Source organism: Augochlora pura, chromosome 2 (genome assembly GCF_028453695.1).
Source record: "Augochlora pura isolate Apur16 chromosome 2, APUR_v2.2.1, whole genome shotgun sequence".
Lineage (NCBI taxonomy): Eukaryota > Metazoa > Arthropoda > Insecta > Hymenoptera > Halictidae > Augochlora > Augochlora pura.
The window spans coordinates 9,557,064-9,584,234 of NC_135773.1; the positions used below are offsets into that span (position 1 = coordinate 9,557,064).

Here is a 27,171-nt window from a genome sequence, read left to right on the forward strand (position 1 = left end):
GGAACCTCGGATGGGATGCGGAGTTCCCGGGGCTTTTTGGGTCTGTGGGAACTAGTAGATTTCATCGGGTTATCGTGATCTTCGCGTTCTATAGTAATTTAGACAAAATTACAGTTTCTAGTTCACGCTCTAACTTTCGAAATTCATAAATTACACGGATCGTTGGACTTGGAGATTTTAATAACGAAAATAACTTAGCTTGTCAGCCAACTTTGAGAATTACATCTCTGTTTTAGAGAATTCTTCGAGCTACAGCTATTGGCACACCTTTTAAGGTATAACGTTATTTCGTTTATAGCTCCAGATTAATTAAATCCAGACATTTCTTGTCATTCGAATAATATAAATTTTGAAAACGACATAAACTGAGTTCAGCAAAAAATTCCTTTCTATCATCTATAAAGAAATGGAAGTCATTTGATTTAGTTTTAAGAAGTTATTGCGTTTCCAAAAGGGTGTCAAAGCTTCTTTTATTTATTGCAGATCCACTTAAATTCTCAGAACTTTTTAAGGTTGTTTGTTACAATTGTCGAAATTTATAAAACGGTAGATTCAAAACGATTATAGTATTCCACGGTTTAAACAAGTGTTGTTTAATCTCCGAGCACTTGGTTACCACATGCCTCAACCCAATGGGTCCTAGTTACCGCGTAGCATGACTTCGCAAGACCTGTTATTGCATTCCATGCTCTCAAGGGACCTAGCTACGGTATTCGTTGTCCTCGAGAGAACAAATTGCCACGCGATACATTCTCAGGAGACCTAGTTATCACATTTTACAGCCTCGGAAGACTTGCGCATTTATAGGCAGCCGTTATCTCGCGAGTTGCCGCTATGTAGTATCCGACATGAGCTGCTGCTGCTGGTCTGACGATTAAATTGAGCGAAAATAAAATTTTCATTGCTGTTCATTGCATATAAATATTAAAAAACTTAAAGAAGCATGAATAATTATGTGACAAAATCCCAATTCAACAAATTTTACTTAATGAAGTTATCGTGATATTTAAAATAGGATTTACATTGGATAATTTTAAAAGTCTTGACTTTATAAGCCTATTCTATACTTTTCATCTACTCGAATTATTAACATAGCAACAAAATAGTTATCATCGGAACAGTGAACTTTCCCTCGTATCAGTAACTATTTTTCGAACAATGCTGAAATAAAAATAGAATGCAAAGGAAGAGGATGCGATCACTGGCAAAAATAACGAAAGCAATAGCGGAAAATCCCGGGGACTGTGGTAATGCAATAAAGGGATAAAGTGCAGAGGTTTATGAGGGCCAGGTCGATAAAAACCAAAGATAGCGAACGCCGCATGGAAACTCGGAAAAAATCTTCGGGAGAGGAAATACAGGAAAAGTGAGGAGCACGCTTGAGCGTACGAAAATCGTTTCGACGATTCTGCAAAGATATCTTTAACACTTCTACTGCCATGTCAGCCGTATTTGTTGAGATTTATGTCGTCATCATTATATTAACCCTTTGCAGTCGATGCCATGTTCACTCAAAATCGAAAATAGCTTTTCTCGCCTATAGCCTACGCAATTCCGATGAAAGTACTACCAAACCGAAGACTCGCACCACGACGTCATCGAATTGTTCGATCAGAGGAAACTTAAACACTGTCCAACTATTTCAGAGTTAATATGCGCGCTCGTGCTTCAGCGTAAGCGTAGTTTCCGACAAAATTCGTGAGCGCGGCCTCTCTTTAACTCCGGTAACATCCTCTAATCTTAATCGGGCTATCATCAGCAGAACCCCTATCGTCAGCGTCGTTGGTTGCAGGCGCCGCGTCAGGGTTGGTCCTGCCGGTTTAACGGCAGTATTGATATTTTCTCCTGGCTGGCGCCCGAAGAATCGGTTGAAGGGAGAAATATAATTACGGTGGTGACAAAATACCCCCTGGGCACGATGGCAGGGCGGGCGGGGGAGGTGATGGAACGGGGTGAAAGAGACCGTCGGCAGAAAGAGACGGCCGACGGACGTACCGAACGGAAGGACGAAGGGAAGCGTGCGAGTAGGCGGAACGGGGGGGCTCGCGAGGGCGAGGGCGGCCGGGGGTGACCGAGGGTGGAGGGCTGGGAGGCCGGTGACTTCCGGCGGTACTTATAATTGTTCCAGCACTCAGTCGCCGGTGCTCCGGATCGCCCCGAGCGCGACGCCTAAATGCTTCTGCAGTTGAAATACAGCTCGCGTTCGCTGTGTTTTCTGGTGTCCTCGAAAGTGCGGTCGAAATGTCACACTTCGCGCGTCTCCCGCAGCTGCACCGTGTCCGGGATCCCGGTTTATTTGCTCGCGAGAAGCAATTTTTCCCCAGTCGCGAACTAGGTCTTGTTAGCAGCCGACGGAGTTGCACACCCGGCATACAAAGCGTCCACGGCTCGCTCCGTTATGTTATACGTTATTTATTTTTAATCCTCCTTAAAATCTCATATTTCTGATCGCACAGAAATAGGCTAGATGTCATGATCTCGGTATAAATATTCCACCGTGTGTAACTTTTAAACCTTGGCTACCAGATTGGAATGGATTCGACGATCGAGGACGTATATTTCTGTTCTACGTAGAATTCGATGATTTTGGCTGCATTCGACGTACATATCTGGTTGAGACAGAAAAAGAAATTGCAGAAGGTAGAATAAGACATTTAAAGGGATTACAAGTTGGAAGCAAGATGTTTTTAGAATGACCTGAAAGCACGTACTCTACAAACAGCGTGGAGCACATTGTATTCGAAGAACAAATGAATTAGTATTTGAAGAATAGGTTGGAAATATTATACGAAACAAATTGTATTCGAAGAACCTATTTTCAATATATTATACAAATCAAATTATATTGGATGAATTTATTTAATATTTGAGCCGAATAAAATTTTATCCGATGAATTTATTTGAGGAATTTATTCGGATCAAATTTTATTTCGTCGATTCGAAATGTCATTCGAATAAAATTTCATTTGAAGAATTTGTCCGAGATATGATACGAGTAAAATTTTAGCCGAGGAATCTATTCGATGTATTATACAAATAAAATTTGATACGAAATATTCTTCGAATAAAATTTTATTCGTAGCATTACCCGAACAAAATTCTTTGCTTTCGAGTACTTGGTAATTTTTTAAAGAGGACCAGCTCGAGGCAAGAAGTTCCGCAATCAAGTTAGAACCCGATTCATCCTCGTAGCCGTGAACGAGCCACCGCGCCGGAACGTATAAATAAAAAGAGAAAACGAGAGGTCGGTTGTTTGCCGGGGCCGCTCGTAAAAGCCGAAGAAAACGAAAGAAAGAAACATCGACGGGGGTGGGGACACCTGGGAGCGTCGAACAAAAGTTTCCGTCGCCTCGTTGTCACCGAGGCGGCCCCTGACGAAAGTGCTGCTCCCAAACAACGACAGGGGGGTTGCGCGTGCGGGAGAGCAACGAGGAAAACCGGCGGGTACCACTTGATTCAAGAGGGTGAATCGTTATGACTCTCGCCCCGTAAGCCCTACTTAATACTTTAGCGCTTTATTTTATGCGTGAGGTCGGGCCAGGCTGTAGGTCGCATTTATCACTGTAACAAAGAGCCCGAGCCGCGAGAAAGTTCAAACGCGAGGCAGCGCGGCACGGCGCGTGTAAGGAGTGCTCGCGGTTCCTGAAAGTGAAACGGGGATTTATAGTTTGCTAAACAGGGATAGGGAGGCCTTGGCCACCGGCAGCCTCCGATCGCTGAAGGATAGTGTCTGGTTACAGACATTCTACACATAGATCGCAGCGGAGTGCGTAAAATTCGGCGATTTGTCTAGCTAACACATAGCTACTACGAAGTAAACTAAACGATTTTGTTTCCCAAGATACATCGTTTCCTAACACACAACTAAATAATTTTGTTGCTTCGACACAAAAATTGTCTACTAAATTTCAAAACATAGGAGCCAAACACGTTTCTTCCATCCTGTAATCATTTCGTTAAGCTCAAATCGATATGTCAGCATCCACAATTTCTTTTCATGTTTTTACTATTTTAAATTATGAATACTGATTTTTGCTATAAGTACATGAAATTCGCAGTCTAATTATGGCACAGATTATTTCAAGATTGTTCTTTTACGTCAGATGTAATGAATATATGTCCACAATAAGTGGTCAGTATTCGCTCGTCTGGAAATGAAAACATAAGAACTTGCCAACAAAAATTTGTTTTTCGTATTAAAAAAAGCTGATCATTTTGATTTTTGAAAGTATGTATTTTTCATTTGATAATATTCTAGCTGGTGTGAAAAATTCCGACCACAGAAAGCGAGTTCCCAGACCACCGTGCAGCGTCTGCGAATCGTTTTAATGTATTCTTCTGTGTATCATATTCAAATTCGACGGCCCCTGATACGAGCCGCGGTCTAAGCTCCCCGAAATTTGCCTGTACTTACTGAAAGAGTGACATTATGCAAGAACACGAAATTTCTGAAGGCCGCGAGCGTCGCTTTATTTCTGACTCAGCTGGTCGAATGTATTATATCACAATGACAGGAAATACTATTGATTTATCGGCGGTATTCTCATTAGGGGCATGAAGAAGACGATAAAACGAATGCGATTCTACAGGGTGTCTCAAAATTATGTACACTCCGGGAAATGGGGGGGGGGGGGAGTAGCTGAGGCCATTTCAAGTAACCTTTTCCTTTGCCGAAACGCAATCCGCGGCTTTGTTAACGAGTTATTAACAATTAAAGTTGCCAGCGCACCGACGAGTTTTCGTGCTGGCAAAGGAAAAGATTACTTGAAATGGCCTCGGCTACCCCCCATTTCCCGGAGTGCACATAATTTTGAGACACCCTGTATATTGAATCGACGTTCCGAGGACACCGTGTGTCGGTCTTGTGTATTTTAGTAATGAGTCGGAAAACCAAGCCACGTAACACTGCGAATGTGTGATGCGCGCGATAAAGTAGCGAGATTACGCGGCAGCTAATAAACGCGGTTAATTATAACACACCGGTCGAATAATCGGATTAAAGTCCAACACGGGATTATTGGCGGACCGTTAATATAGTTGTTCTTGCCGACTAATGTGGATCGAGACAAAGCTGTTTAAAATTCCCAGGGGGAACTTGATTACCGTGTCCGTTTCGGTATTCCGTGCGCGTGTGTCGGTGAACAGAATTTGCGCCTGGCTTTATCAGTTTTTCTAAACGATAAATACAAGATTTATTTAAGTTAAATGCACAATTATTCGCAAACATAAATGCAGAACTTTTACAAATACAAGTGCACGATTTTTATGTATAATAAATGCAGAATTTGTTTGATATACAAATGCGTAATTTCATCGAAATGGCTGCGAATATTTAGTGGGAATACTTTTTACGTTATTGATAGCCGGCGACGTCGACGCTGAAATTTCAAATGAGGGGCAGAATATTTCTTCCATGAATATTTCAGGAGTAAAAGTGAAAAATGATAATTCAATACCTCATCGGTTTCAATCCGCGCAGCTTTTGCTTCATATTACTTCGCAGGGAATATCGATATGCATGAAAACCGTGATAACCGACCGTTTTTTTTCCGCGGCTGAGATTGATAACCGTAATACTCTTCCTTTCGTTCGCATTTTCGCTGCGGTAAATATTGATTAAATATCAATAATCTACTTTTCGATTCGTTCTATATTGAATACTGCGAAGTGTGCTCAAAGAGACCACCATTCGCGTAACCGCAGAAGAGAATACCGGAGCTGAGCACAATAAACGTAAAAAAAGGCTGGCAGCACTCGTCTCGAAATTTCCCGGTCTTTCCGGTATGCCGATCTCAAACGAACCAAACCATCGCTAATAACGTTTCCATCGATCGCGCAGTCCAAACACGGTCTACCCACTAAAACGTCCGTACATATCTCCTTCGCGAAACCGCCCCCTTTTCGTGCATCAGTCAACATCGTGTCTCCGACATTCATCGACGAGAGAGGAATACGGGCGTGTTTGCGTTGATCGGAGACGGAACTCGGGACCCGTCATCGGATTTGCAACAGTCGATCGAACTCAGGGGGTCCACCGTTCTAATACGCGATTTTAGAACTGTGTTTCAACTGCCATGTATGCTAATATAACTTTTTACAACTAAAATTCAATTGGAACTACGACACTCTAATTTAAAGCTTCGAATACATCAGAGTGCACTGATAACGATACATGACACACTTATACATACATCAAAATAATATAATATAGTATAATAATTAGGTATAGAAGTATGGTTCACTTCGGTTTTCCCACCCCGTAGTGGCATCATTAAAGCAGCCAATCCGTGAGTTAGAACCTCCCCACCGGCAACTTTGATTCGTTGGGTTTCGATCATGGCTTCTGTGCCACCGTGCAACGCGGCGCGGCAGCAGCCGCGCGTTCCGCTTCGTCTTCCGGCCGAGACTTAGGCCCCCAGTAATTTCCGTATAAACATCCACGAATTTATCCGTTCGAACGGGACGCGAAACCGGAGGATAAGGAGGTGGGAAGGGCCGCGAGGCAGAAGGCAATCGGCCGCGTGTTCGAAACAGCCCCCGGGGGCACGACGCTCAACTTTGGCAGGAGAATTCCAATTTTGGCCTCTTTCAATTTAAGGCTACTTGTCTTCCTCGCCGTCTTCTCGTCCGTCTTGTACCGGCAGACTTGTCGGCCTCGGAGCACCTCCCCTCCCGACTCCCTCTCGCGCCCCTCTAACCTTTCTCTCTTCGCCGTCATTTCAATCCGCCTTTCCTTTTCTTCGGCTTCCAGTCGACTACTACTCCTCGATTCGTGATACAACCACCCCTCTGCTCCCACCCTCACCCCCGGAACCGGAGGAAGAGGTTCCACCGCCATTGATCAGACGCCTCCGCCGAGAAATCGAGCGTTCCTCTTCTTCGATCTTGCTCTCTCTTTCTCTTTGAGTTGCGTACTCCGTCCTCGTTCAGGCCTCGGGCCATCGTTATTACTTTTATTATCGTTGTTATCGTTAATATCCAGAAGCAGGACGCGAAGCTTCCTCCTGACGGTGGTCGCGACGATTGGGGATGGATCCTGTACGCACCCGTTTCCCCGTTGGGGGAGGATTTTGATTGGAATATTTTCGACAGTTCCGCGGGCTTCCGGCGGCAATGGCGAATTATTTGTTTGCGGGGTGATGAGACTGTAAAATTGGGGGGAATCTTTGTTGGTAGCTCAATTAATTGGTGCGTGATCTGTCTAGTCGAGCGTCTTCTCTGCTTTCGATGCTGATCGAATTCTGATCGTATATACTTTTTGCATTTTATTTCGTGCTAAGTCTCTTAAAGCTATCTATTAATACTAAAATCACCGCAGTCAAGTACGATTAGTTCTTAATTTGTCCTTTCACAATTCCTCATATTATAAAAGTGTTCGTACGAAAAACTTTTAACCCCCTCCCGTGCCATTTAGCTCGACGAAACTCGGGCCCGAGCGGTCCGCATCAACGCGCGCTAAAACAGACCAGACTGATGTTTGTAAACAGTCGCAATACGATCCGAAATGTATGTGTCGCCCAAGTATATGTGTTCGCGACTCAGACTCGCGATATTTATGTTTGGCCCAAGTATCTGTTCGCGAGTCTGACTCGCGATATTCATGTTTGGGCAAAAATCTTCATCGCGAGTCTGACTCGCTAAAGTACGGGAAGGGGTTGAACAAGGTTCTTTACTCAAGCTTATATCGCAATGGAAACTGTACGAAGTTTAAACACATGGAATTTTATCATTCTTATAAAACAATGTACATTAATTGCGTTTAGGGCCATGGTAGTTCTAGCGTCAATGAACCCTTGGATGGCGGACCATTTTCGCAACTGTATTAATAACGATGTTTATAAGAATTCTGAGTTTTGTATAGCAATTATTCAAATCATACTTTGTAACAATGATTTATATCATTTCATTGTCGAGCGACTGATTGAACGATTTAAATACTCTTGGCCAGAATTGACATAGTAAGGGTCAAAAATAAATAAAAACCATGCAGGCGGCAAAGGCAGATGTTTAATTTCCACGGCGTTCCTCGACCCGATAATTGTCGCAGCACGCGTCGGAAGAATTCGGAGTGCAGCGGTGCATATTGAAAACCGTAATTCAAGAAAATAGTCGAGGTCATGAGAGTGCCCCGGACGGTGTAATTGCCGCAGACTATTACCTCCCAGCAAACCGAGAGGCAAATGCAATCTCCATGAATCCTTCCGGCGTTCCGGCCGGATTCCGAGGTATTCCGTTAAATTACCAGCATGTTAAGTATCGTCGCTAAGTACCTACGGGTGTGCCGCGGAGTCTTTCCGATGACGCATCGGAGGAGAGTTAACAGCGGAGAGTCGGCGAATAAAGCAGCAGAGGTGGGGGAAACGGAAAACACGCCCCGCTGTTTTCTGTCGAAATAACGGTCATTTAGGGAGGCAGAGCTAAAAATGTTTATCCTCCGGCCGTGGCCAAGGCATTACCGCAATTGGCTGCGCTCAGGGCTGGGAATTGCGTTGGACTAACGTGTCGCGTGCTTATTCGAAGGAACTCCCGCAATAACCCTTGCTGACGCCGCGCCGTCCCTCCCCCTCCCCCTCGAGGGACGAACCTGGACGTTGTTAGACGCGCACGAGCGCCAAGCGGCCAGCACGCTGCCAAATTAGTATTGTTACCGAGTCAATAATTTCTTCTGTCCAAGTGCCGGTTGTTTGTTTCCCCACTCGCGCACGAGTCCTCGTTCCTCCGACGGGGACCCGCAGCCTTCGCGTGTTTTCGAAAACACTGGCCCGGGGGGCAAACATACTTCCGTTCTATTCCGACTATTGGCAACGGATAGTATCGGGAAATATCTTCGGAGATGGCTGCTCACCCTACTCGCTTCGAATATTTCGAAATTGATTAGCGGAGCTCTGGTTGTTAGCCGTACGGTTTTATTGCTTATCGGGCATGGATAAGTTTTACAGAAATAATAGCATTTTCATGGAATTGGCATTGATATGATTGAAATAATAGAAATTTCATACAATGAATTATTTCAATATTTTTACACTTATTTGACCAAAGAAATAATCAAAATAATGGGATAAAGATTCTATTCGAGGAAGCCTTTACAGCAATTTAATTTAAAGTTTACCTTTAAATCCATATAATTTCCGAAAAGCGTTTTACAATTATCTTAAATAATTATTTCAAACGATTACGAAATAAAATGACATGTTACTTAAAATAATACTTTAAAGAACGTATTACTTCAAACGGTATTTCAAATAATGTCGTTTGAAATACGTCCTGGTCTGTTGCGTCCGTCAAAACAAAGATTGCGATATCGGCTGTAATAACAACGTACAATGTCGAGCCCAAAGAAAGGATACACTTGTTTTAGAAAAACAAATCGGGCACAGTCAACCCGACGCTACTCACAGCGTCAAGTCGTGCAACGTACGGTAACCGAGGCGCACTTGAAACAATTTTCGACAAAAAACTGTCGAGTGCACGGTATTCAAATAGAATCGCATTGCTCTTTGAGATTCAGATTGCAGAGCGGAAAAAGCGGTCGAAAGGAAACAAAAAAAAAAGCAAGAAGAACAAAAATAAACGCGAGTAGAAGTGTTTTTCTCGCGTGTGCCTCGTCGACCGCATTTAATTGCGTTTGAAAGTGACTTTTCCGGCGCGGCCCGGGCTATTTGCGTGGATGGATATTCTACCTTCACACTTTTCCTTTCGCCGTTTTCGTTTGTTCACGGCCGATAGAATGTTTTCCGGTCGGCGTGTAAACAATAGCCGGGCCCGCGTTCAGGTCGGGCTTTTAAGCCGAGCGCGCGGCGCCTTCGGTTCGTCAACGGAAGGAAACAATTTCTGCTCTGTTTTCAGGCGGAAGTCGAAGTTGTGGAACAATATAGCGACCCCAGGGACAGCAAGAGCAAGGCGTACGTAGAGCCTGGAGCGGAATCGTCTCTGCCGACGATTTACAGCAAAGTAAATCGCAACTATTGCCGACCGTACACGGGTAAGTGGTCTACTTGCGTGTAGCTCTCGCTCGACGACCTCGTTTTCTCGTCAAGATCACGCTCTTTTGATTTCGCTCCTTTAATTTTCGAGAGCCTCGGACGCTCTACGAAAATAAAATCTGAACCGGCACATGGAAGTTGTTACAAGAGTAGAAACAGTTTCGTTGAACTAACAGTGATCGACGAGAAAAGTTATTCTGAGCAATGAAAGAAGAAAATGTAACTGTGTCATATCAAAAAATATAGTAAGCTATAGTTTCTAAGCAATAAACGCAAAAAATATTAGCCAAATTTCTTACTTAAAGTTACCGGAATCCCGGTAAAATTACTATTGCTATTGAAAAATGAAATAGAATCATTCTATTATTTTCAATTAGTACAGAGATTCTGTTCCATGAATTCTATTTAGATGTCCTTTAGAAGAACATTAACGACCCTAACACGAGATAGTTGACTAATCAACAAGACAGTAATTCATAATGAAAGCACCCGTACCAAAACGCATTGCTAAAGTATTGTAATACGCTAAAAACAGATTTTATCCAGCGCACTTAACAGTGAATGTTTTAATTAACTTCTTGATACTCATAAAATGACTTTGGTTATCAACGAAAATACTCATTAACAATTGAAATGAATATGAAAATTTATGGAGGCAGATAGTTTGAATATCAGCGACGATAAATTATAACAAGCAGAATCAAGGTTGAAATTGATGCGGGAAGATGCTTTGCATAAGCCCACGAGCTGAAATAAATACAGGGAGCGCCGTTAAAGCGCCGCTTATGCCAACAGATGCAGCGCATTCCAATACGATATCGGTAGATGATAAATCTATGTGGATCCTCGAGCACGGATAAAGACAACGACCTGTGCTCGTAAATTCGCGGAACATTCAGTACACGTCTAATGAACCGCCCCGGATTAAATATATCTCTCGATTGGACAGATCCGGCATTATAATAAATAAACGTAAACCGTCGCTCGTAAATCGTCGACTTATCCTGGGCGCCTGGATGATAGCCACCGCCGCGCTCTTTTCTGACTCTGCTTATCGATTGGCCCGCTAGCTGTGTGTCCAACTTTTAGCCAACCAGCTATCATGCCCTCTCCCCCGACCCCTGCGTTTTTTCTCATTTCCATTCGAAATCCTTTCTCACCGAGTGGTTGATCGGACATAATGCAGCGCTGAGTAAATATCATGGCGCGGACGTTGCTATCGGAGCCAAGGATCCTTCTTAAAGTATTGATCTCTGGAGAAGCGGACCGGTTTGATGCGAAATGCTTAACTTAACACTTCGAAAACTGCTCAATCGAAAGAATCGTTCGTCGAGATTATTTTTGAATCGTTCTGTTTCTTGTTGCAACAAGCAACCTTGTACTTGATGAAAGAAACTTCTCTTTGATTCTAATACTTGTAAAATAAATAGATAAAATAAATGAATAAATTGATGCTCCTCGGCAAAAGAATCCTCGTAATTCCGGCGATCGCAACGACGGCTATTTCTAGTGACGAAGATTCTAAAATGACGAACGCTTTCGATATCGAAACGTGACGATCGCCCATTTTGTTGGGAAGCTGTCAAGAACAATAGGCGGCCGTCTCAATGGAAATATCCGGGATACGCGACGTTAAATTGTAAATAGACGCGGATGAAATATAAAAGCTATAAATCGGCATTAGTTGCAGCTATTGATTCCGATGTATCGATGCGAACGGAAATATTCGAGTCGGCGGCAACGTAATAATTCGAACGTCAATCGGAATTGAGATCGGGATCCGGATTTGGACCTTCGCCGCGGTGAAATCTATTTCTGATATCCAACGGGACGCAGCCGTATAAATTACCTAGCCCGATCCATTTCTAGTGTAGCGGACCGATGATATTGCCTATACCAACTTTCGCGAACTCGCCATTTTCGTCCAGCAACGTTTTTGTTGGTCTGTATCGATATAGGAAATGAACCCGGTGACCCGAATTCTACGGCGAATAATTAATAATCCGTTTTCCCGGCGGAATTTTAATTGTGGTAGAAAATCGAATAAATAAACGACGAACAAACGAAGCAATTCGAGACCTGCAACTGTTAATTTTCATTTCGGGACATTTGTTTATTTTAACAATTTATTTCGAATAGAAATAAAATCTACAGCGGAACGAAATCGCATTGGAATTGAAGTCACTCGCAGTTTTATTTTTGCTTTATTTTTGTCGCGATATAAATGTTGTGAGAATCACAATTTGTTGCCGAGTTGCTTCGATGAACGCGACCGAGACGACAGTCGATAACGTTTGGAAGATCATTGGTGTGAATACGAGCTTAAGTGGCTAGCTGCTGATCGGTTCGGAATTGATCCGTTGCTCAAGTATATATCCGGGGGACCGTAAGTTCTGGATTATAGAGTTAACAGAAATTCCCGCGCCAAGCCACAGATTAATGCGGCGAGCCTCCGACAATACAGTCGATACTCCGATGTACGAATTATTGAGGCAACAGCTCAGTTAATGTAGAGTAAGAGAGGCGGAAGAGACCCTTGATAATTGAACGGTGTGCACAGGTTAGCGGGCTAGAGCCACAAATTAATCGAACGATTTCGAAACGGTGAACGTGCTCTTTTATCGGACACGGAGTTCTATAAATCTACACGCGTCGATTAAGGAACATCTTTTTTATAACACTAGCTTCTCAAAAATTTAATATTTAGTATTTGGACGGTGGAATCAGCATTAATACATATTTATCCGACATTGTACATCCTATACAACGTAACTATTACATTTCTACGTAATAAGTTTGTCAATACTTGTTTCCGATATTGTCACAATGGTTTTTTCGAACTACAAACTGTTTGAATTCCCCGCGCTTTGTATCTTGAGATCAGATGAGACTTTATTCGGCAATCTGTTGTACTATAAAGAACCTATACGTAAATCTAAAAACGTATGAGAAGTAAACATGAAAAATAATATTGTTTCTATTTTTACGCAGTGCTTACGGGAAAGCATATTGATACATTTGAACACGCGTGTTTGCAGATAATCGTGACAAAATAATGTCTAATAAGTGTACGACAACGTTGTACAACGTCCTGGTACACGTCGTACTTTAACATAATTGAACATCTCCAGTATAAACTTACAACTACTTATTTATATTCAATAACGGAGAGACAGTGTACATAAACGATAAAATAAATAAATTACCTTAGAAATCCAAGATCTTCTTTGGAAAACATACTTTTACACAACACAAAATAGCACTCGCGATTGTACCTGCCGCAACGCCAACTTCACTGAACTCGAGCGGTCCTCTAGCGACGAAATTTGAAGCTATTCAAAATAAAACATAGATGACACTAGTCATTACCGTTAATAGTGTCTTTTACAAATCGTGGTGAAGGCAAGTTACAAACATCGCTCTTCGAAAAGTGTTAATATTTTAAGAAAAATAGCTCCTTAAAGGCCAAACGATAGCAAGTATCAAATCGAAAGTTGGATGTGACTACACAGATCCTGAACATTAACAGGAATCCTAAGGTTGTAGATTGACTTCCAACAATTGAGTCGGTTAGAATCATAATGGTGTCAGTCACATTTTCGAAAATATTTACTGATGTCTTAAAATGAAAGCAATATATATTAAAGTGTTAGAAACAAGTGAAGTAAATTACCTTAGTAACAAATTTGATCATTATTTCTCCTTCTTTCATCCAATGACGAAAATAGAACATTCGCCATTATGATTCTAACCTACTCAATTAGCGACACCACTATAGACTCCTATAATTTTAACTGTATTTTTACCTTCAGGTTCGGATGAAATCACTAGGGATCCCGTGGGTAACTAAATTATTGCGCTGAAGAATTCGCAGATAACAAATTCGCAATCATCTCGCTACAGCCTCTAAATTTTGGCCACTCGTTAACCCGTTTGACGGAAACAAGGGTTCCCGGTTGAAGCATCGTCGCGTCGGAATGTCCGAAGTTCCGGTCGGTAATTAACCCCTGTAGTTAGCCGACGAGCGGGACATGTCCGAACCGGATCCGAGATAGACGAGCACCGCGTATCGTTTCGTGAAAATCCGTTTCCCGTTGCGTAGAGCATTTTAACACCCGGGCGTATGCAGATTGCCGAGTAACACTGATCCCGGACAAACACCGGTGTAATTTGCATCCTTACCGTATTCATGGGCTTTTAATTCGTCGGGCGTCGCGAACGGCGGGGGGATCAGCCCCGGCGAGAGAACGGCGCCTGAGCAAACTTAACCCGGGACCCTGAAGGCTGCTCGCCACACTGATAGAGGACACTGCCCATACGCTCTTTGATACGACTTCTTGCCGCGATCCGGCGAGCATTCTAATCGGCCCGAACGATGTTTACTCTGGCCGAGGTGGCTTCCGTTTGTGGCCGCATAAATAATGCATGATCCGTGGAAAGTAATCGGTTAGCTGATCCTCGGAGGGCGACGTCGAACCAGAACTACTCGCGGATGTTCTCGCTCGCGGTAAGCACAGCGGCCATTTTATTTTAATCGCGACGGAAACTTGCCTCTTGCTGCTTGGGGATGTTCAATTTCAGTTCGAGGTTTGAATGTTTGGTTTTTCAGTTTTATTACTTCAATTGTCTGGCGTTACACCTCTCTTAGGCTTGAACGACAAAAATTAGTTGTCGATTGATTTGGTATTATTTCATTTTCGTTTGGTGGAGGTATAATATCTCCTATAAGTGTAAAACAGTTTTCTTCTCTTAATTGTTCTACGGTTTCATCCAAATTTATGCTAATGTTATTCAGCCCACATGGCTACGGCTAAAAACATTCAATGAATTTGTCTTTATAACGTGATAAATACAAACAGTATCATCTGAGACGATACGGGTGGTTATAATAGCTGCCCAGCTCGCTTTTATTAATCGGTCTTGTGAAGTAGGAGTATAAAGGACAGTTACGATGTCTGGTATCAATGCGATAACAGTTTAGTGAAAACGAATGATTTCAGAAGGTTTATTGTAAAAGGTTGATGTTTTAAAAAGAGTCTATTGAAAAAATCTGTAGAGACAAGTGTAATATTATTCACTCAGCTGCTTCAAAGCATAATTACACAATTCTACGCCTCAATTACGAAACGACGCGCAGTGATATTTATTGTCCCATTTCCCACCGCTTTCCACGATTGAGGGAAACTACCCTTCGAAATCCGGATCCAATCCACGAAAGAATCCGGCATTCCTGGTGGATTTTACGATACTTTAATCGCGGAAGCAGGAAGCGGTTCCAAGTCCCCCAAATCTTAATCAGAATCTAAAAGGAACCCCGCACAAATTCCTGGCAAAATAGGCGCGCATAAAATCGCAGTACCAGGAGCCCCGAAAAAAAGTCTCTCCCTATCGTAAAACTCACCCCCATTAGCCGTCATAACAAGAGGAATCTTGGCCAATTAGAGGCGTTTTGTAAAGTCGTTGCCTACGAACGGTGGGCTGGACAAAATAGCGCGTTTATCTCGCCGGTATTGGTCGTTCGGCCGAAATATTACGGAATTAGGTACAGACTTTCCATGGGAAAACCCACGGCAATGGCGCGTCCTCTCGTTCACGTGAATTGAATCTACAGTTACGCGGTCGTTAGGGAGAAAATAAGGGATGATCGAGGGAGCATATCCTTGAAGGTGGGGTTTTGGAAGTGTCCAGGTCCGGTCGATGAATAAAAGGGTGCCGGCGGAGCGTCTGGACGTTGCACGAATGTCCGTTTCCGGTCAGTTAGACCACGTGGTCGAACTTTGGGTTCCGTTGGCCCGGTATCAACGTTCCAGTTGAAAGTTTTCGGTGGCATGGTGTGCGGCTGACGTTACTTGCCAGTGACACCGCGCCGAGGCGCGGCGGCGACCTCGTCCCATAATGTGTCGTGTGATATTTAATTAAACTCCCCCTGCGAGCCACCCCGCGGGCTCCCCTTGCTCATCCGCCCCCGCAGCGTACCGCTCCCACAGTCTGTGAAGTTTCAAGGGGTTCTTCGGCAGCTCGTACCCTCCGCACCTCTGCTCCAACCCGGACTTATTAACCGTTTCAACAAGGCCCCTTCGTGCCGCGATTTTTCTTGCCCCTCCCTTCGAGTGGATCCAACGTCCGAAGTAATTAAAAATCGGCCGGTTAAACCTAATGAAGTGGAACGGAATGGAGCGAGACCCGATCCCCGTGGTTCCTCGTTAAGGCAGCCTGCCAGCGTTACCACCATTTTAATAGTGTTTTTGGTCGTCGCCCTTCCTGCCGGGCTGCTGGGTGCACTTTATGGGTCTGGTTCTTGTGGTTAATGGAACTTTGAAGTCTCTTTGTACCTTGCGTTTTGTTCCAAGCGAGGATACAGTAAATAGATAGTGATACAGTAAAATCTCTCCAATTTTCCCTCAACTTGTAAAAAAAAGTAGTAAAGGGAAGAGAAGATGCCCCGCGACTCGTTCCTATAATTGTTGGCAATCGATGACTATAAAAACAAGTCTCACGACGCGAATAATCGTAACTTCTCTTTCAAAATTGTCCACTATTGTTTACACACTGAGGGGACAATTGAGGAGAATTTACTGCAGTACGAATTGCCAAGTGATCTTCACTGTCCAAGCTGCAATTTAAATTCTAGCTGCTCGATGCTACATTGTTTGAAATGAAATACTACACCCAGCCTGTCTGAAAACCCTGAAATGGCAACAGCCCCGACATTTGGTCATCCCCTAAGCAACACGTTCGACTATAAAGCGTCATGTCTTGGCCGTAGAGGTCTCCGGGCAATTTAGATCCTCGGTCGCGTTGTCGACGGTGTTACTTCTGACGGCAATTACTTCCACAATTATTTCATATGCAGAGCCGTAGGCGAGTCGAGACAATAAACAGCATTTAGCCAGCGTTTGATGTGAATCAAGCAGTCCCCTGTCGTGGAGCTGTTGGATGAACGGACAAACGGACGGACGGCTTGTCATTTGCATACGATGAACCCGAAGCGGCGTTAACTGCTCGGGGACGCGGAACGAGCTACAAGTCACCTGGTACCGGTAATTGAAACGAGGGTAGCTTCCACGAGGGTCGGTCCAAGAGACAATCAGTATAGAAGAAAGTTCTTTCATCGTTCGAGTAATGACGTAGCCGACACTTCCCACGGAAAGGAACGAAACGCGTTGATTAACGACGCTACAAATTTCTAGCTGCCCGCTCTCGATTACTCCTTCGTCATTCCATATCGAAACGTTTCCCTGGAACTGCTTCCTCAAACATTGCCGTTCAACAGACTCGAGATATCTCCTTTTAAATAATAGTTCTACGTTTTCGTCGTTCTTCTTTCGAGTGTTCTTTTTGCATATGCGCGCACCTGATGTTGCTAGGCAACTTGAGCACGTGCAAACACAGTGTGACCATGTGTCTTGTGCCAATTTCATGTTACTGATCATTGAAAGAGCGCAAATAGAAGAAAGAATGTAGGATGGCCTTTCCAACGAATCAAAGCTCAGGCTGCATGTTTGTACAAATAATCGTTATTTAATCTCTTCAACGATATTATCATAGCTGTATCAATTACTGAGATCGTTCGTCTCTGAAGGCGATTGTAGCGTATTTTGATAGTTGGAAATTTTCTAGTAATAATAATAAACTTGCCTTCTTCTGATTTCCATGGAATAAGTAGTTATCATGTAATATTAAATTTAAAGTTTAATGTCATTATAAAAAATGGTATGCATTTATGGGACGGATCAATCTGAAAAGATGGATGAAGTCTTTTTGGCTACATTGTCACATAGACAACCTATCAAATGGACAACAAAATGTCTGTTCAGACAAGAGAGCGATTAATTCTGTCGGTCCGAGTATCCACAACGAAGACTCTGCAACTCAGCCGTTGGGCTACAAATCATCGGGCATTCCTCGAGTTTCATTTTCCACGTTATTACCAATGATTTCGTAGACGGCCATATTTCATCGTAGCATTAAGCCCGATAGAGAATGAACCGTTGTATCTCGGGCAAGCGCCCTCTTCGGAAGACATTAAGGGCTCGTCCACGAGTTATGTTTACGACGTCGCGATCCACCGCGCGACAGTTTTAGTATTCCGGCTCGAAAGCAGGGCGGGGATAGCGAAAGTTTGTTGGATTGCCGTGAAGATGAATAGTTAAGCTTCCCAGTCGATGGGGGGGCATCTCGAATTTCCGTCTTTCCCAGCGGAGCCCCTCCCGCCCTCCGTCTCGTTTCCCTTTCTGCTCCACATCCGAGAGAGCGCCGACCAACCGCGCCCCCCGCGCCGACGTTCTTCACTTTCTCGCGCGCGGCAAACTAGATCATTTACAAACTGTCAACGGCATGGTCCCGCCACTGTTCGTCGCGCAGTCAGCTCGCGTCGGGTTTCACGGCGAGATCTCAATCCGGTCGCAATTTCGGGGAGTTTCGCGAGCCTCTCGCGGACAGAAGTGTTTTCTCGCGGCGGATTCGGCGTCTTGTGTCGCGATCTCTCCTTCAACATGATTTCGCGAAACTCGACGTTAAGTGGCTCGTGAAGGAAAGGGAGGGAGCCGCGTTTTAGACCGCGGCTGTGCCGAACTTCGCGAACGAAGACGAGGTATGATTTGAAATCGCTGGGAGATAGCAGGTGCATGCAGTTCTGTGTTTGTTATCGAACATTGTGCGGGTTGCGCTTGCTGGAGACATTATTTGGATGTTGGTGAGTGATTTCAACTTGGGACATTCGAAGTTATTGTTGACTGAAGTCGTTTTGAACAGAAATTGCACAGTCAGAGTTTTTATAGATATACGGAATTTATATAGTAGTTTAGTAGTTGTTTGTTGTATATACAGGGTGAACTGGAATTCGTAGTACTATACTATCGAATAGAAACAATAAAAAAAAGAAATCGATTATAAAATTTGTTCACTCTTGTAAAGGATTTAGTTGTCGTCCGAGGTAAGGTTTATAAACATTAATGCCTGCGAACTATATAGTAAGCAGAATGTTTCTGTCACTGTCAATGGAAACACTCTCTCGAACGGAGGCAACTGCGGTAGAAGAATAAGCAAAAATTAAATCCTTTAGAAAGATGAACAGAAAGATTTTCTCGAGAACGGAGACTCCGGATGAAAGATGTTGTACCACATGTTTTTCTATTTTTTTACATGGAATCACCCTTTGTTCACTTCTGCTACGAATTCCAGCACACCCTGTATATCTATAATATTATGTATTGTTTAAATAACTTGATTAATGAGACCAGTCTTTGATTTTGTGAATAATTTATAACCTGGAAATTCGCAAGAATTTTCTACCATAATTTTATGCGTCCGAAAAACGAAAAGAGGATGGCCTCTAAACACAGCAAGACGCTACGAGTGTTTGTTTACAGAACATATATCTCGCTATATTGCTTCGAGCATATTTCATTTAAACAGTTCTGAGCAAACATCGCGGAACTATGAAAAGGGCGCGATTGAATGCGACGAGGAACCGTCGAGCTTTATTGCGTTTCCCCTGAAATTTCAACCCCCAAATAATCCCAGGCCGTAGTCGCACAATAAAATAAAAGATTGCAATTTAGCATGAAAGCAATTCCATTATCGAATCCCATTCTAATATATTACAGGTCCGTCACTCTGTAGTTACTATTGGCAATCACGAATGGCTACCGGAAAACGAATCACTGTCGTAACCCTATCATTTCGTTTCGCGTACCATGAAATCGAGCTCTGCAGAGCAATCAATGCTTCTTCCATATCCTCTGCTATTGTTTCACTCTATTCTACGCTCTAATCGGCGAGTTGGCAATTTTATTAGTGTTCTAGTTTGATCACAGACACGGTCGAGATTGTTAATGAGTCCCCCGGCTACTGGTAACAATATCACTAACTCTGCGAGTCGTTTCAAACATAACAACCCTTTGCACCCGATGCCATTTTAACATTGAATTCAAAGTATTTTTTGACTCACACTTTTATATATAGTGCAACAATTACACTGTTAACAATCGTTAAAACAATTTTTACATACGCGACAATTTTAAACGATGGCTGAATATATGACAAAATTTATAAAAGCATATTTGTAGATAAATATTAACACCTTTCTCGGCGACAGTGTGTTAATAATTGGATCGACTTCGTAAAGCTGTTCCAACGAAATTGTCAGAAATAACCCGCGCACAATTTGTTACATTGTATACAATTTTCCACGAACGCAGAAAATTCGTAGTCTAATCGTTGCACGGAGAGAGACACCGTTGTTGACAAAAGAACGAAAGGGAGGGAATCCGAAAGAGCAGACGATATAAAGTCTCGGAAAGCTGATCCCGACTTTCGCCGGAGTCACGGAAAGTTTGCGCAACGAGATAGGCGATTGCCGGGAACGAGGACTATTTCTTGCCGCGGGCCCCGCCCTGAACATCTGACACGGCGATTAGGCTTAAGCGTTCGCGAAATGATCTCGCAACGATATGCAAATCGCGGCATAAATGCTAATTGTAATTGGCCATGAAATGAATTCGGGCACCCTTTCCGTTGGTTGCGTAAGGGCGCGCGACGTCCTCGCGTAGCGAGGAGCCTTTGGCTCCGTGCCTCCTCGTTTAGCGGGGGGCAAAACGGCGCGCGGTCTGTTTGAAAATTTTCTTTCCACCTCGTTTGGGAGCCCTACAAAGGGAAAATGTCGTTCGGCCGCGCGATAAAACGGGGACAAAGCTTTGCCCGCGATTAACAAAAGTATTGCCCCGACAAAGAATCCGCGTCCGGCCTGCCGCGGCGGAAAACGTTTGCGCGGCGAGTTAATGCGAAACGACCGCAGAAAAAAAAAATTCATTATCGCGTCCATCAAAAGATCATTGTCTGGTCCGTTTCCGGAGAATAGATGCTGATGAGATGCAACGCGGCCGTAATGTAATTAAACTCCAATTTCGCGTCGCTCCGCCGGCTGCGCGACGGGGCTCTTTAAGCTGCTCGACAAGTTGGAAATTCTGTAAAAATATTCGACTTGGCGCGAACTAAATCTCTGCGTTCTTTTCTTGCAGGTTCGCTCTGTCCATCGTGACAGTTGCTGCGTGTCAGGTTTCAAGCGTTTTAAACAAGTATACATAGATGATTCTTTGACAACACGATGAATTCATTCCGCATTATATTGAATCCGCGTTCCCAAAGTACCGTCTTATAAAGCACTCGACTGTACTCTAATATCTTCCCTACAGCTTCTGTAAACTGAGAATATTGAAGAGAAGTGAAATAATTTAATTTCACTGGGTTTCCTTGCGATCCAATTTGATCAGACATATGTTCCAGTTCCAATTCTCCTCGCTGAAATATATAACTTCGTCTAACGTATTCAGTTCGTCTGCACAGCACACAAGTTAAGACCTAGATTTCCTTCAGATTCGAGCGACAACATCGATTCGATCCTCGAAATCAGAAATCCCCTGAGCAAGCTCGAAAAGTTCCAGGCAAGCTGCTGCTCCATAAAACAGAAGGAAGCCTGTTTGTCATAGAACCTGGCCGAAAAATAAGCTATGTCATCGAATCGAACTTATTCAAACACTGTCGTTTCTGTCAACACGAATCGTATCGGGGTCGAATAAGAGAAGCTGCCGAAACATGTACACAATGGCCCTGGTCCGCAAGTTCGGCAGCGTTGAACACACAAGGTTGTAAGATTAAATTTCAAAACGAAAGTAAACCATACGATTGATTAATCGCGAAGAGAGAGAGAGATATATATAGAGAAAGTGGTGTATATGTATGAAAGAGTGAAAGAGAGAGAGAGAGGAAGAGTGTGTGTGTGTGTTAGAGGACAAGAGAGTTGCTTGGGATTGCCCGCGAGCTTCTGGTCCGGGATTGATCAGAGCCCGCGCCCTTGATGAGGCTGGCCCCACGGCCGCAAACGATCGTGCTCACGTGTGACCACCGATGTAGATTTCAATTGAGCAATGTCTACCGGCAGGGAAACCGGATAATCTGCGTGCGTCGCTATCACTGCGGGCGACAGCTCCGACACCCTCCTCGGACACCTCCCTCGCGTCTGCCTCGCGGATACCCTCTCGCAACGGGCCAAACATTGATTTTATTCCCAGCGGGATCAATCGGACCGAAGGCATGCCATGCCGACTGACACGGTGCGCTCGCCTAAACGGGATCCTGGCATGTGACTCGAGCCTCGGGCAGCCGCTAACTTCAAACCCGATGCCGAACGATGTCTCCTCGTTCGCGTGGCTAAGATCTGATCCTCTACAAACGTCGCTTTACGAAATATATCGCAGAAAGCTCCGATACCTAGAACAACGCGTTACTTCATTAAAACTTATACTGTCCAAAAAAGTTATAGTATAGAAAAATATTGAATAAAATCACTTTGACTAGTGATAACTGCGGGAAAAATCATCGTAGTATGATGACGTTTTTTTAAATTAAAACTGTATCTACTTTAAGGTAGGGTATTTCGATTTTAAATTTGACGCACCCTTACAAGTGTAAGTCTTTAAATGTAGTATAACTGGCATTACATAACAGAAAAGGCAAGTTTTGCTCAAAGTGTTGTAACTGCAAAAAAAATCATAATATTCTTTCTGTTTTTTTTTTTAAATTAAAGGGGAGGGATCGAATATCATTCGACTCTAAACGGTATCTGTAAACGAAATTTTACAAATTAGATGCATTTCCTCAAACTTTGAAATTTTCAACGTGACCAACATGCCCTTACATTAAAACGATTACAGTGGTGAGTGGGCATCAAACTTAAAACTTAAAAACGCTATCTTAAAGTGAAAGTTTCAATCTTTAATTTAAAAAAAAAGACAGTCATCATACTACGATGATATTTCGCGTAGCTATCGTCAGTCAAATTAGTCCAATTTTTATCCAAAATTGTTCTTATCTAAAACCTTTTTAAACAGTACATGATAACGTTTGCGTAACAAAGGACGTATTTGTGCTCGATAATTCCATTATTAAACTGATAGATCTTGAAACGGTCGTATGAAAAAATTCATTTCTTGTATCTGGATCTCGTTTCAATTTTATAACAATGTTCGAATCGTCCGAAAAATGACTCCCCTTCGGGCAACTTTGGAAATCACTGTTCCGGACGAACGAGAGGCGGTCACCGTTCCGAAGTAATTTTCAAAACGAGGTGTAATCAAGTTCGCCGTATCGCTCCTTCCACTTTTTTTTTCTCCCCCCCATAGAGAATCCTCAGGTGTCGGTGCACGGAGACGGAAATCCAAGCCTGTTTCGGCTGAGTTAAATTAGATCGAGCGTTCAATTTAGCTGGCGCGCACGGTCGCGATATTGGATTTGGACATTTGGGAACGCTGTCGGAAAGTTTTTCGGCTCTCTCGCAGTGCTTTCTGTGAGTGGAGAACACCCTGTGAAATAGAAATCCGGCTGTTATGGTGTTCTAGCGCCGGTGTGTAACGAAGCGTTCGGCGGTCGAGTTCGATCGAACCTCAATGAAATTACCCGAACTTCTGATTAGTCTTTGGTCTGTTTCGTATCTTTCAACGAAGCCTTGCGCGTTGCATATCAATTCACCTCTTGCAGCGGAGATCACCTTTGCTCGACGATCGAAACTGACATTTTTTTCTTAGATAAAGTGTAGAAAAAATTGGGACAATAGTAGTAGAACACTGTAAGTAGAAATTGGGATCTCTGACAATTTTAAGATTTACGAGAATGAAAGTGAAGAAGAATACTTGTCAGGAATTTCGAGTAAAATATCTCAATATTTTTCTCGATCTGAAAGACAATGTTTAACTCTTAATCAACAGCTCGTGGTTCATTTTGAACGATTTCCGCCATTGGAGGATCCACCATTCTACGAAAACTCGTTAAAATCGAGATCGGTCAATTCGATCGGCCTTTCCTTGAAGAAAACACGCTCCACTCGCTCTCTGCTTAGCCGTCAGGTTTGCATCGATGCGCTTTTCACGAGCAGAATAACTGTTTCCTTGGACCGAGTCGCGTGACGTTTGCACACCTTTTTCTCGGAGATTCTTCTCGTCGAAGGAGCTCCAGCACAAAGGACTCGAAAGCTGGTTCTCTCCTCGCGGAAGGACCTTCCTCCGGCGCGAACTTTCGGCGCGATACCGTTCGCCCCGTATTGATGTGTCCTCGACTGAAAACTGCGTAAGATGTTCCTCTTTTGAGGCTCGGCCTCCGCCGTTTTAAGATCATTTCCGGCGGCGTGAGTCTCTGAAGGATAAGCTCGCGAAAGGGGGACACGCTTCTGGAAGAAAGCGCGCGGCGTCAGAATAAAATTAGTAGAGCCAAATAATTCGAGGGCCAGCCGAATAATTGCCACTCAAAACGTTCAAAGGCGACGCTTCTTTCGCGCGCGCCTCTTAAATTTATCGCTCGTCTGCCGCCGTTCCCGTACATGTTTCCCCTCGGCACGGCGAGCAAGAACCAAAGACGCCGCTCGAGGAGAATTTCGATGAAAAGAACTGTCTCCGTAATCGCATCTTCGCGGCACTGGCTCCTCGGATGCTGCACAAAGTGACCGAGATGCTTGCACAAAGGCTTGATTTCTCGTGCAAGACGCAAGTGCAAAGCCAATCTTTTTGTCGGAGTGCTGCTTGTCGTCTGAATGTCAAACATCTGTAACAGTCTTTTCAAACAGAGACCGTGTAGTGCAGTTCTTGTTTCAACCGATCTTCGATTTTTCCGAACAAGTGGTGATTACTTCGCGAGAAATTGAAAGAAACACAATAACGATTAATAAAAATTGTGTCATTTATAAACTAGGCTGCTAACTAGGCAGCTTTATACAAGAAACAAATTATATCTACGTTAATTGTAAGAAATATAAGTTGGTCTTTTCTTATAATAAACGTTAGAAGACGATGTTAGTGAAAAAATATAGGTAAATTCTTCTAATGTTTTTCCAGTTTTGTATTTTACGTATGCGTTACTGTTATAAATGCATAAAATCCGCAGTCTACTGATGGCAGAGGCAGATTCTTCAATAAACCACAACTTTGTCCCAGTTTCGCATTAGCAACAATATTTCAACACTCTGATTACAGGCTTTTATACGAGCAACAAATTCCCAGAAGAAATCGGCTAAACTCGGTTTCAACAAATATTTGCGAAAGCTTTCAATGAATTAAAAAGTAAATGAATTAAAATGAATTAAAAATCATATGAAGTGTAATTACAATCTGCGTTCTGTTGACATTGTCATCGTAAATGCATAAAGTTCTGCTGTCCAGTGATCAACAGCTCGCGTCGCAGTTAAATGAAAAGCACTGATCGTTTTACAACGATGGAGTTTAACATCATACGTGGCAATGGAAATATTCTAATTGAAACGTTCCTATAATTTCTTATTGGCATAAGAATCTTTGGAAGATTGAAAGGACTCGTTATCACGGTAAACTTTCAATCTTCCTCATCAATTTAATCATCGTAGCGGTCTCGCATTTTTCGTCGTAACCTTGACTCGTTAGGGGCTGCTTATTTCTCGAGTAGAGAACGTACTCCGGAGCTGTCTTCAAAGAAGCTTTGATCGGATCGATGCCCCTGATATTAGGCGAAGTAGGCTTCAATAGGACTTCTATAATTCCGGACGCTGTGTATTTCCCGGCTGACGAGCTTTCGTTTATAAGGTGCTTTCCTTTATTATTCGACCGTCGATCTTTTTAGGAGATACGGGCTTTCATCGACTGATTTATAGAAAGTGGAATCGAAACGATATTTCTTCGCTCCGATAAGGTATCCATTGTACTTCGACGAATACAGAAAGCGCAATGTACGGTTCCTTATCGATATTTAAGATTTATTATATCAGGAAGAATTATTGAGGACGACATGAGCGAATCATTGCGCTCAAAGTCATTATATTATGTTTAAATATTAATAGCAATGAATGGTGAATTAATAGGGAATGGATGTTTCGTGATACATAGAATATAACAGTACAATAAGAATCGCAGTGCAAACAAAAGAGAGAAAACGTGAAAATACTAGCTGATTCGACTCGCAAGAAATCGATAACAGAAGTAGTGGAAGCAGAGTAGAACACGGGACACGAAATAATAATTCTGCAGCAGATCAAAGGTTGTTTGATAAAAGGACGATGTCCCCGAACTTACCTAGATTCAACTATGTTCGAAGAGCACCGCATCTCTTCAGAGATTGGAAGCGATACAACGTGCCCGCGCATTCCGATCGATCGCGGGTGCAAAGCCCGGATCGTTCGATAGGAAAAGGGCGAAGCAAATAATTAGAGGAACGAGGCACGGACTGTGCCAGGGAAGCCTTAGCCAGCCGAGACCTATTACACCGCGCCGGATAAGTTAACCCGATCGTTCGATGACCCTTGCCACGGCTGACACATTTCAGCCGCGTAGAGATTCGTCCAATTTGGAAGACGGCGGCCCATGAATTCTGGTACACCGGGAACCAATAACCGAGATTGGCTTTCGTTTCATCGCCGCGCGAACCCGTGTAATCTTTAGTCGTGTGGCGGCTTCTAAGAGGGCTGCCGACGATACCTCGGCACGACGACCGGCCGTGAGGTGGCCGGTGATTTCGTTTAAGGCCCTCCTTATTATAGTACCTTTCCCTTTTCTTTCCTGCCAGAACCGCCCCCTACCCTTTTCTTTTACAGACGATACAATCCCACGACCCACATATTCCATAGAAACCGAGAGCCCGCCTCGGTTATGTTACGAGGACAATATCTAATAAAAAGCAGAGTGAAGTGGCTCCGAGGACGCCGAGGTCGGCTCCTTTATAAAGCTTTCGCCGGAATTTTTCCTGTCATTGCGTCCGCGTCGTCCCCCTCTGCCGAACAACCGGTCGAAGGGGGCCGAATTGTATAAGTGACAGTTCGGAGATTTTTACGGCTCTGATGAAATCCCGGGCGTTTTATTCTCGGATTATCGCGTCGTATCGAACGCCTCTTCCTCGTTGCTCCGACTCCTCCTGCCTACGAACGATCCGCTGCATTCTTCGCTCTCGACCTCCGCTTTACCATTCATCCCGCGATTAGGCCCGCGGGGATATCGCTCCGTCGATGGTAATTGCTACGGTCCTTGTGCTAATTCACGTTTCCGCTCGTCTTGTAATAATCTTGGGAAAAGTAGACTTCAGCGAATAACTCAACCCCTCGTTTCAAATGTAAAATGAAAATGCTGTTGGTCGAATCCGCAATGAACGCTGTGAATGCGTAAAGAGCTGCGGACTAGTC

The 27,171-nt window shown here is 43.6% G+C and overlaps 1 protein-coding gene across 1 annotated transcript in view; it reads left to right on the top strand.

Annotated features, from left to right (window-relative positions):
- The window catches only part of Hwt (SH2 domain-containing adapter heavyweight), a 167,611-nt gene that overhangs the window by 99,547 nt on the left and 40,893 nt on the right, over positions 1-27,171 (top strand). Inside the window, exon 4 of the mRNA XM_078195990.1 lies at positions 9,847-9,982. Coding sequence (XP_078052116.1) covers positions 9,847-9,982 — 136 coding nt within the window. The remainder of the gene's footprint in view (positions 1-9,846; positions 9,983-27,171) is intronic.